Below are 12,247 nucleotides of genomic sequence, written 5' to 3'. Positions count from 1 at the left end.
TCAAAAAGCCTACAGATACAAGCAATGTATGACCACTCAAGAGTCATAGAGATGTACAGCATGGAAACAGACCCTTTGATCCAACCAGATATCCTAAATTAATCTAGTCCTATTTACCAGTATTTGACCCATATCCCTCCAAACCCTACCTATTCATGTACCTATCAAGATGCCTTTTAAATGTTGTAATTGTACCAGCCTCCACCACTTCCTCTGGCAGCTCATTCCATACACCCACCGCCTTCTGCATGGAAAGGTTTCCCCTAAGGTCCCTTTTAAAGCTTTCCCCACTCACCTTACACCAATGCCCTCTAGTTTTGGACTCCCTATCCTAGTAAAAAGACCTTGCCTATGTACCCTATCCATGCCCCCCATTATTTTATAAACCTCTATCAGGTCACCCCTGAGCCTCTCTTCCAGGGAAAACAGCGCCAGCCGAATTCAGCCTCTCCGTACAGCTCAAACGCTCCAAACCTGGCAACATCATTGTTAAACTTGAAAGGGTTTGGAAAAGATTTACAAAGTGAATGAAACATACTTGGGAAAGCTGCTGTGTGTGATCTATACTCCCAAAAACATTGTCGATCTGCAAATGTGAGCTTGGGAAAAGGAGAGAAGGGATTAATAGGGATGCTGCATTCACTGCAGGACAACTGCTTAAGCTATAAATGACAGAACCAGTTTAATAAGACAAAAGTAATTGAAAATAAATAGGTTGTACTGTTGTACACTTTCTTAAAGAAAATTTATTAATTCAGCTAGAAGTGCTTGAACTGCATTGGTATTCTTAACAATATGCATGTGGGATTTCACTGGATCCACTCAGTCTCACTGACCTGGGGTTTATAAGATATAGTGCCTATTGTCTTTAAAGCTGAAACAGGAACAAGGACACCAAGCATTTGTTCCAAAATATGCACCTAGCTCTCAAAGAAGAGCTTGAAATATTTAAAAAAATTTCATTGCAGGGCATCTATTCAACACTTTCTTTAGATGTATGAGACAGGGCTTGTATATCACAGGTATTACCTCACATTGAATTCCATTTTAAATCAAAAGTGAAGGAAGGCAAATGCTGAAATATGAAAACACAAAACAGAACAACCGAGAAATACTGAGGTCAGGTAGAAACCATCTGGTATTTCACTCAGGAAGAAGGGCAAATCGGCCACTCAGACAAATCGCTGATAAAGCTCAATTAAGACTCTGAAATAGTGTCTTGGACAAACACCAATTTTACGTCTTGTGCAACATCTCAAACCATTTATTTTTCCTTAGAGTTATGCCTGGGGTGGTAGCAAACTGATTGATTGGTTATTCTGACTAACCAAGAATCTGATAGTCATTGTATAATGTGACTATTAGGAGGTAGGACAGGTCATGAGTGCAGTGCTGAGCTGGAAGTTTGAAACTGGGATAAGGTGGGGGAGGGGAAATGAGGAAAGTGGTGAAATCCACATTGATGCCATGAGGTTGGAGGGTCCCAAGGTGGAATCTGAGGAGTTCTTCCTCCGTGCGTCAGGTGGTAAGAAAGTGGATGGCATGGCAGCTCAGTGGTTAGCACTACTGCCTCACAGCACCAGGAAGCCGGGTTCAATTCCTGCCTCGGGTGACTGTCTGTGTGGAGGTTGCACATTTTCCCTGTATCTGCGTGGATTTTCTCCGGGCGCTCCGGTTTCCTCCAATCCAAAGATGTGCAGGCCAGGTGAATTGGCCATGTTAAATTGCCCGTAGTGTTAGGCGCATTAGCCAGGGGTAAATATAAGGTGGGGGAATGGGTCTGGGTGGGTTGCTCTTCGGAGGATCGGTGTAGACTTGTTGGGCCAAAGGCCCTGTTTCCATACTGTCGGGTATCTAATCTAATCTAATGGCCAAAAACAAATTGGTTTGATCTTGTCTTTTTCTAACCCTCTGTTTCTGGGTAACATTCTGCTCTGGTGCCACATTTGAACAAGAATCGATAATCTGAATTATATCGTTGTAAAGCCTTCATAAAATAATGGAGAGAAATAGGCAAAGTTACAAGTAAACAGGGTCCTGACTTTTAGATGCTGCGACTCAGCCAAAATGATTACTAAGTATTAGAAAACATAACTACATCTCACTTTGAAGAACACAGGAGGAAGAAAAGCATTCTGAATCAACTGTATTCAGTGGTGGACTGCACTCCCTGTGGAGCATTGACAAGCTGCTACAAACCAACTGCTTCTATCGTTCCTTATCTGTGATGCATTTTTGTTTCATTCTCTTCCCAACTCAAAATCTAGATAGTTTTCCCCAATCCCAAAGAAATTCTTGTTCCTAAACAATCCGGATCATGAGAAAGGTTGCACAATCATAATTTATTTCAGCGTGACGCCATTAGTCACTTCAAATTTGGTTTCGGAGACATGGTCTCTCCAGGCTACTGAGGCCTTATGTCATACTCTGGAATGCAAAGGAAATTTCCATTGTTCATTGCAGAATACTTACCACAAGACTGAAGACTGTCCTGAAATTGATCAAATTTAGGTAATTTAATTGATTTTCAAGATATTTGTAATTTCCTGCAGATTGTTAGTCCAGCTCATTCTACTTCTTGTCTTCATATTTTCTTAAACGAATGAAGAAAATATTTTATTATCTGCGAATCCCCAGGAAAATAGTAAAAGCACAACATCAAGCATAAATGCAAATTCAGCCACAGACAGGCACATGCAAAGCTAAAAAGGAACAGTAGGAGAAAGTGAGGACTGCAGATGCTGGAGATCAGAGCTGAAAAATGTGTTGCTGGAAAAGCGCAGCAGGTCAGGCAGCATCCAAGGAGCAGGAGAATCGACATTTCGGGCATAAGCCCTTCTTCAGGAATGAGGAGGGTGTGCCAAGCAGGCTAAGATAAAAGGTAGGGAGGAGGGACTTGGGGGAGGGGCGTTGGGAATGTGATAGGTGGAAGGAGGTCAAGGTGAGGGTGATAGGCTGGAGAGGGGGTGGGGGCGGAGAGTTCAAGAAGAAGATTGCTGTCAAGAAGGCGGTGCTGAGTCTGAGGGTTGGGACTGAGAAAAGGTGGGGGGAGGGGAAATGAGGAAGGTGGAGAAATCTGCATTCATCCCTTGTGGTTGGAGGGTTCCTAAGCGGAAGATGAGGCGCTCTTCCTTCAGGCATTGTGTTGCCATGGTCTGGCGATGGAGGAGGCCAAGGACCTGCACGTCCTTGGCGGAGTGGGAGGGGGAGTTAAAGTGTTCAGCCACGGGGCGGTTGGGTTGGTTGGTCCGGGTGTCCCAGAGGTGTTCTCTGAAACGTTCTGCAAGTAGGCGGCCTGTCTCTCCAATGTATAGGAGGCCACATCGGGTGCAGCGGATGCAGTAAATGATGTGTGTGGAGGTGCAGGTGAATTTGTGACAGATATGGAAGGATCCATTGGGGCCTGTAGAGAATGTATAGTTGAGAATCCTTAGGGTCTTCTTCGTTGGTTCGTGCCATTTTGGATCCACAGCAGTAGCAAATAAGACATTATATATTAAACATCTCTCAATAGTTTCTCCAAATCAATATTATCACTTTGCCTTCTGGAGAGACAGAGTGCGTTCTCCAAACTGTTTCAATTCTGCAGTCAAAAGTCCAACTCCTTTCCTTGTGCTACGGACAACTCCTAGATATACAAGCTTGCTTGCGGAAGTCGTATTTTTAGATATCCTAATGTGCAAGATTCCCAGCAAGTGAAAATTTTTAGAGATGTGAAAATTCGTGAAGAAATGAGTGTCTTTTGGGGGTCTTGCAGGGGTTTGCGAGCTGGTTTCACTGCCCTTTAGGGAGAAGTTGATTTAAGTTTAGGCTGTCTCTCGTCAGCTGTGCCACATCAATTTCATGAAACATGACCAAACTATGGAGACAAGTGATTGCTGTGGCCATTAAAAGTCAGGGTTTTTGGATGTTATATTAAAATTGGTCCATAAAAGTCCAAGATATTAAATCAGATGATGGAATTTATGACCATATGAATTAGCAGAAGTAGGCCATTTGGCCCCTAATACCTGCTCCATCATTCAATAAGATTATGGATCATCTGTGTGTGATTCAAATTCCACATTCCCTCTACCCCCAATATCCTTTCATTTCCTTGTCAATGACATCTCCTTCACTTTCTTCTGAGGCAGAGTTCCAAAGATGAACAACCCCCTAAGACAAAATATTTCTCCTTGTTATCCTAAAAAAGCAATCACTGATTTTTCGACAGTATTTTCTAATTTGGAGTCACCATCTAGCAACATCCTGACATGGTCACAGAACCATACTTCACAGACAATGTCCCAGTCAGTGAATTGAGTGCAGGAGTTGGGAGGTCGTGTTGCAGCTGTACAGGATATTGGTGGGGCCACATTTAGCATACTGCATTCAACGTCGGTCTCTATGCTATAGGAAAAATATTGTTAAACTTGGAAAGTTCAGAAAAGATTGACAATAATATTGCCAGGGCGGGAGGATTTGAGCAAGTAGGGAGAGGCTGAATAGGCTGGGGCTGTTTTTCCTGGAGCATCAGAAGCTCTAGGGTGACCTTATACAGGTTTATAAAATCATTAGGGGCATGGATAGGGTGAATAGTCAAGATCTATTTCCCAGGATAGGGGAGTCCAAATCTAGACAGCATAAGTTTAAGGTAGAGGGAAAAAATATAAAAGGGCCCTGAGGGGCAACTTCTTAAAGCAGAGAGTGGTGTATGTATGGAATGAGCTGCCAGAGGAAGTGGTGGAGGCTGGTACAATTACAACATTTAAAAGGCATCTGGATAGGAAGGATTTAGAAGAATATGGGCCAAATGCTGCCAAATGGGACCAGTTCAGTTTAGGATATCTGGTCGGCATGGCTGAGTTGGTCTGAAGGGTCTGTTTTCGTGCTGTACAACTCTATGGCTCTATGACTATGACCTCTACAGTGTCTCTGGTCCTGTCACACAGACAGGTTACGCTCGCCAAGGTGGCGTTATGGTTGTATACCGTCATGAATTGCCCTGGGAATCTTCATGGGCTCTGGACCCCATGAAGTCTCACAGCATCAGGTCAACTGTTAGCATGGAGAGCTCCTGCTAATTTCCACCTACTGTTCACTTCTGCCTCAGCTGAAGAGTCAGTTCTCCTCCATGTTCCAGACTAACACTTGAGTGTACTCTGGGAGCAGAACTTCAATATCTGCAATCAAGAGTGGTTTTGATTACCATGTTTGACACAGCTGGCCACTGACCCCTCATCCCGTTTACCAAGGAGCTGTCTGTTTAGACACAAAGATGGATAATCAAATCCAAAGGATGTTACTAAATGCTGCATAATATTTGTTATTTTTCTTTCTTTCCAAATTGCAGTTATACAGCCTGTTCATTGAAGACGCTCGAGTTAGAATATGCCCTGACAAGAACACAAAGGGTTAACTTTGTTTCTTACTCTGGCTCTCTCTTCCACTTTCTGCATTGACACTGGATAATCCCACCCTGGATGAAGGCAGCACAGTGGTTAACAGTGCCAGGGGTCCCGGGTTCAATTTGACCCTTGGGCAACAGTCTGTATTGACTCTGCACATTGTCTGCGTGGGTTTCCTCTGGGTGCTCCCATTTCTTCCCATAGTCCAAAAATGTGCAGGTTAGGTAGATTGACCATACTTAATTGCATTAGTATCCAGAGACGTGTAAGTTAGGTGCATCAGTCATGGGAAATATAGGGTCGAGGCGTGGGATGCTCTTTGGAGGGTTGTTGTGGACTCAATGGACTGAATGGCCTGCTTCCACAATCTAGCAATTCTATAGTCAGAAGTTTAATTTAGACAAATGCGAGGTGGTGCATTTTGGGAAAGCAAGTCTAAGCAGGACTCATACACTTAATGGTAAGGTCCTAGGGAGTGTTGCTGAACAAAGAGACCTTGGAGTGCAGGTTCTCATAGCTCCTTGAAAGTGGAGTCGCAGGTAGATGGGATAGTGAAGAAGGCGTTTGGTATACTTTCCTTTATTGGTCAGAGTACTGAGTACAGGATTTGGGAGGTCATGTTGCAACTGTACAGGACATTGGTTAGGCCATTGTTGGAATATTACGTGCAATTCTGGTCTCCATCCTATTAGAAGGATGTTGTGAAACTTGAAAGGGTTCAGAAAAGATTTACAAGGATGTTACCAGGGTTGGAGGGTTTGAGCTATAGGGAGCAGTCGACTAGGCTGGGGCTGTTTTCCCTGGAGCATCAGAGGCTGAGGGGCGACCTTATTGATGTTTATAAAATTATGAGGAGCATGGATAGGGTAAGTGGACAAGGTATTTTCTGTGGGGTGGAGGAGTCCAGAAATAGACAGCATAAGTTTAGGGTGAGAGGAGAAAGATATAAAAGAGACTTAAGAGGCAACTTTGCACACAGAGGATAATGCTTGTGTGAAATGAGCTGCCAGAGGAAGTGATGGAGGCTAGTACAATTGCACCATTTAAAAGGCATCTGAATGGGCATATGAATAGGAACGGTTCAGAGGGACACGGTCTGGGTGCTGGAAGGTGGGACAAGATTGGGTTGGGATATCTGGTTGGCATGGACAAGTTGGACCGAAGGGTTTGTTTCAGTGCTGTACATCTCTATGACTCTATCTTACCTAGGTGATCAGGAATTCCACGTTGCAAATTGCAAAGAACAGCGTGGTGAGGCATCGCCCACCCCCTTGGTCTTTTTCAATGCTGAGAGTATATAAAATGCATGAACAACATCCACCTGGTCCCAGCAGACAGCAACTGTGGAGCTGGTTACATCACACTTTGTTGTGCAAATATAACACATTGGATAGATTTGCAAAGGAATTGTTTGAGGCTTTATGCGTCTGGTGAGATTATTCAACCTGCACTGCCACAGTCTGAAATGTTTCTTCATAAAGCTTTCAAATAGGTAACACTGCCTCATTCACTTGTAAATAAAACTGCCACTGAATTAAAGTAGTGACTTACTAAACTAATGCCACTTATTCCAAACGCCTTCTCAAATTTGTGTTCCAGAAATGCTTTAAACTGTGCTTTTATATCACCCACGCTACCACAGAATTGTTCCTGTTAGGTTCTCCTAGATATAACAATGCATTAGACAAAAGAGTCTCAAATAAAATCAAAATGCAATAAAATTATTGCTGTGGTTTTCATTTCTAAGTAAGGCCAAATCCGCTAAGCATGTATTTCAATGTTTTGACGCAACATAAAAGAAAATCTGTCTTCATGACTCAGTGATAAGTGTGGTATAGAACCTGTAGTACAATGAGAATGCGTATGTTAATGACATGATAATGTGCAGGATGCAGCAACACTGACATCAGTAGTCACATGCTAATGAGATTCTAAAAAGAGATTGGAATAACCTGTACAAGAGCTGCAGGGCAGAGATCAGCTTTGTCTGCAATAATGTGTGAATGAAATCTTGCTGAAATTCTAAGAGCTGCACTCACTCTTAGATAAGACAGAGATCTAGATGCAGCAGACTAGGATGGGAGACATTAGATTCTCAGGAATCAGTCTTTCAGCTGCGTAGGACAAAATCCAGAATCCCAAACCTCATGACAACCCAACACATGAGGACTGATCAAGTAAGAGTTGTGTCAGTGAAAACAAGCTAAGCAAACTAAAGGGGTGGCAAGGTGGCTCAGTGGTTAGCACTGATGCCTCACAGTGCCAGGGACCCAGGTTTGATTCCATCCCCATGCGACTGTGGAGTTTGCTCATTCTCCCAAATGTCTGTGTGGATTTCCTCTCACAGTCCAAAGATGTGTAGGTTAGATGGATTGGCCCATACTAACTTATCCATAGTGTACAGGCTAAGTGGAATAGTCATGGGAAAAGCAGGAATGGGATGACCTTCGAAGGGTTGATGTGGACTTGAAGGGCTGAATGGTCTGCTTCCACACTGTTGGGATTCTATGCTTTTTTGCTTCACAAGGTCCATATTGAGTTGGGCAATTCCATTTGCACTAAGAGGGGCACAATGATTGTTCTTGGTGCCCTGGATTCTTGACTGACCTCTACTGGAAGGTAATACAGCAAACCCAATCAGGCTCATTAAAGTCTCAATTTTGGTTTCCAAGCCATAAACCATAGGCAGGCGAGTTACATCATTCGGCCACAAAATCATAGCCTCCTCTAAAAAATAACAGCAAAAAACCTTTTTGTACAGTTTCAATAAACCAATGGAAAGACATTTTGGTTTGAAATTAAGGTAAGTTAAAAAAAAAAGGCTCACACGCAAATCTTCAATACTAGCAGCATCAGATACTTATTTACAAATCACATCCCATCAAGGCCTAGCACAAGTTGTATATCCCCACAATTGTTAGTTGTGGTCACATCCAGATTCCAATTTCTCCAGTGTCTACAGCACTGAGAGGGAATGCCAACCATTCACCACACAGATTGAAAAGTGGTGAGCTCAGTTTCTGTTCCGATGGCCAACAGTCAGAAAACCACAGGAGATAGGCGACAATTTTGTGACATGTAGCCACTTAACAGCAGCATAGGCTCAGAGAACCAACTGTGTAATGCACATAAGACATGGGCCATCCCTTCACAGTCACAGCCGAGTGACTGAGATACTTACAGGATTGTCTAGGTCATCAGTTGTGTGGTGTATATCCCACCAATCAGACGTCCATTCCCAGGCGTTCCCAACCATATTGAAGAGACCGTAACCATTGGAAGGAAAGGCCGTGACCTGTGAAATTTGGAGGCGAGGGGAAACATATGGTTAAATGTAGTTGGAGGCCTCAGCAACAATATGGCATGTTCTCCTCTAATACTAATTCAGTGCAACACAAAACATCTCAAAGCCCTATGCAAATATTTATCAGAATACATTAACACTGCTGAACTAAAAATAAGTATAAATAAACATGACATTTCAATGTATCAGCAGCCACAGTGCAGCTCCAACACCTCACATTTATTCCTCTCATTGTCAAAAACACCTCAAGTCTTCAATTAACAAAACCCCTAAATATTTCCATAAATGTAAATATGAAAAGTGAATAAATGTTAAATATGGTAATATGACAAAATCCTGAATAGCTGACCTACTTCTGCATTTTCTTCTCAGCCCTGACCAAAGCCACACACTGATTCAGTTGATGCTCTGTAGACAAATTTGCTTCATAAACTTGGAATGACCATCTTCCTCTGTTAGAAAATGCCTTATTTCCACACTGTACTTTTTAAACAGCAAGAAAGGACTGAGCTTGAAAATTGGATGCATAATTTTTTTAACAGAAGTCAGAGATTGGAGGTGGAGGGTTCTTTTTGGACTGGAAGCCTGTGAATAGCTGTGTTCCATGGGGATCGATGCTAGGTCCTCTTTTGTCTGTCATTTACATAAATGATTTAGAAGAGAATATATGAAGGGATGGTAAGTAAGTTTGCAATGATACAAAATTGGTGGATAGTGAAGAAGGTTATCTAAGATTACAAAGAGATCTTAATCGATTGGCTCAATGGGCTGAGAAGTGACAAATGCAGTTTAAATTGGTAAATGTGAGGTACTGCATTTTGGTAAAACAAAAAAGGGCAGAACTTATACAATTAAAAGTAGATCTCTGAGTAGTGTCACGTATGGACAGGGTGGTTAAGAAGGCCTTCATTGCTCAGATCTTTGAGTATAGGAGTTGGGAGGTCATGTTGATGTTGTACAGGATGTTGGTGAGGCCTGTTCTGGAGTACTTTGTCCAGTTCTGGTCACCCTATTACAAGAAGGATATTATTAAGCTGGAGAGGATTCAGAAGAGATTTACTAAGACATTGTTAGGAAAGGAGGGTTTGACTTATAAAGGAGTGGATGGATGGGCTGGGACCTTTTTCACTGGAATGTAGGAGGTTGAGGGGTGACTTTATAGAGGTTTATAAAATCATGAGGGTTACAGATAAGGTGAATGTCAGGTGTCTTTACAATGGCTGGGGGATTTCAAGACAAGCGACATTTTTAAGGTGAGAGGAGAAAGAGCTAAAAAAAGATATGGGGGCAATTTTATTTTACAGAGTGGCTTGAGTGTGGAATGAACTTCCAGAGGAGATGGGGGATGCAGGTACAATTGCAATGTTGAAAAACATTTGGATAAGCATATGAATAAAAAGGTTTAGAGGGATATGGGCCAAGCACAGGCAGGATGGCCTAGTTTAGTTTTGGATTATAGTCAGCATGGTCTGGTTGGACTGAAAGGTCTGTTTCCATGACATATGACTCTGTGACTGCGAAGCTGCTACATGAGAAACCATATTCAATTGCGCTCTGACATAAACATAAGAGAATCTGCACCTTGGATCCTCCATGAATAATGTTTTTAATAATTGTCATTTCATAAATATCTTTCCTTGAGCACTCCCACTGCCAAAGGCTTGCTAACTTGCATCAGGGCTTTTTTTCCCCCTCTGTTGCATTTGGATGTAAACAGACACTTCAACAGAAATCATGGAGGAAAACCTGACAGGGAGAATTACATGCCTGCAACAGAATCTTCAAGACCTTCCAATCAGCAATGTAAACGAATGGAAAATACTGTAGAATTCACTATGGGTCTGTACACTTCTCCAGATGACATTCCTCTAGATTCCTGGATGAAATGCATTTTTACCATCAAGCAGAAATGATAAATATCTCACATGCTACATTGCCCAACTCTTCGGTCTTCCCGCACAGGCATGGACAGAATTAGCAAGCTGACTATAACATATCATTATAGTGCCTTGATTGTAAGGGGTACCCAAGCAATCAGAAAACTTTGTAATCAGGCCACTCAAGACTTTCTGAAATTGCATGTCATATAACTTTCCTTCAACAACTGAAATTTGCAAAGTTTAAACTACGAATTCAAATGTATGGGGAACAGTATATATTTCAAAAGTAATGTAATTAAATTTATTCATTCAATGCTCTTTTGTGTTTTTTAATGTCTGCACGAGAATGAAATTGAGACCATTCTGATTAGAACCTTGTAGTAGTTTGTTTATGTCTTCTGCAGACTTTTTTAGTCAGTGTATTCAGCTGATAAAAGAGAGATAGAGAGAGAGATCAGAGGCAATTTCCATATGCTAATTGAAAAAAAAAGTGCTGGTTAAATATTTAAGACAAGCAAAACCTGTGACAGAAACAGATTGAGAGACAGGACGAGACAGTCACTGCTGAAGGATATCAGGTTGATGGTAGGGGAGTATGGTGTCATAGAGTCATGGAATTGTATTCTCCAGAGAGCAGGGGCAGCAAAGAGGCTAAGTACTTTTGAGGCAGAGGTAGATAGTTTCTTTATTGATAATAGAGTCAAAGTTTATCAGGGGCTAGGCAGAAAGGTGGGTGTGGCTAAAGTCCATGTAGGCGCTAAGGCCTGGGCCCTATCTTGCCATTCACCATCCACCATTATAGGGTTGGGTTATGGAGGACAGAGGGAAGAATGACTGTGGAAGAAGGTGGCACATGAGGGCACAAGGCCTGGCTAGATAGTTTGAAGGGAAAGAGATAATGGGAGTAGAAGATAGTAGGAAGGTGAAGTGATAATGGGGCACAAAGGGAATGAGTAGCAGCACATTATGTGTTTGAGAAAGGTGGATGCTGACAAAGGCTGCTGCTGTAGGGCTCATTATCCCCACAATGACCACCCAGAACGCAGTTGCTGAGCCTCTTTTTTTTAAAAACAGCTTGCCACCCACCACATCATCTGGAAAAAAAAAACAAGAAGCAAATTATTACACAGCAAGGAGCAAAATCAGTTCATGAAAGGGAAAGAAAGCTAATGAAACAAAACAGAGGGACAGAGAAACAGCACTGTAAACAAAGCAAAAGTAGGAAAAAATATAGATTGTCACCTTTGTGTTGCATTTATTAATGGTTTTGATACAGCAAGCATTTCCTATTAGACTGTAGCACATGCCTTCACTCACTTGGAGTAATTCCACTTGGAGATGGATTAATTTGCAACAAACTAACTGGCACTTACAGGGGCAGTCTTGGAAAAACCATCATCTGCTGTGTTGTGGTGTGGGAAGTCTCCCTGCCAGATGTTCATGTAGTGCTCACCCTTCGGTAGTAACTTGCTCCCCCATGGAAAGAGTCTGTGAGGGTGTGAAAATTGATATAATTGTTGAGTATGTGTATCTTCTGAGCTCACGGCCAGCAATCTGATTAAGCAGCATCCCTTAGTCATCATTAATCATTTTCCCTCTATATCACCATCACGTGTTTTAACATCTATTACATTGGTTGCACATCACCTTAATAGAAACAGACAATGACACACAAC

The 12,247-nt window shown here is 42.2% G+C and overlaps 1 protein-coding gene across 3 annotated transcripts in view; it reads right to left on the bottom strand.

The window, feature by feature from the left end:
* Positions 1-12,247, bottom strand: part of sumf1 (sulfatase modifying factor 1) — a 164,797-nt gene that overhangs the window by 56,655 nt on the left and 95,895 nt on the right. For all 3 annotated transcript variants that reach the window (XM_072582665.1, XM_072582664.1, XM_072582666.1), the window contains exons 6-7: positions 11,945-12,059; positions 8,569-8,682 (exon numbers count right to left, since the gene is read on the bottom strand). In XM_072582665.1, coding sequence (XP_072438766.1) covers positions 8,569-8,682; positions 11,945-12,059 — 229 coding nt within the window. The remainder of the gene's footprint in view (positions 1-8,568; positions 8,683-11,944; positions 12,060-12,247) is intronic.

Source organism: Chiloscyllium punctatum, chromosome 12 (genome assembly GCF_047496795.1).
Source record: "Chiloscyllium punctatum isolate Juve2018m chromosome 12, sChiPun1.3, whole genome shotgun sequence".
NCBI classification, from domain to species: Eukaryota; Metazoa; Chordata; class Chondrichthyes; order Orectolobiformes; family Hemiscylliidae; genus Chiloscyllium; species Chiloscyllium punctatum.
The sequence above is the reverse complement of the archived record's forward strand: the minus strand, read 5'-3'. Positions and strand labels throughout refer to the sequence as shown.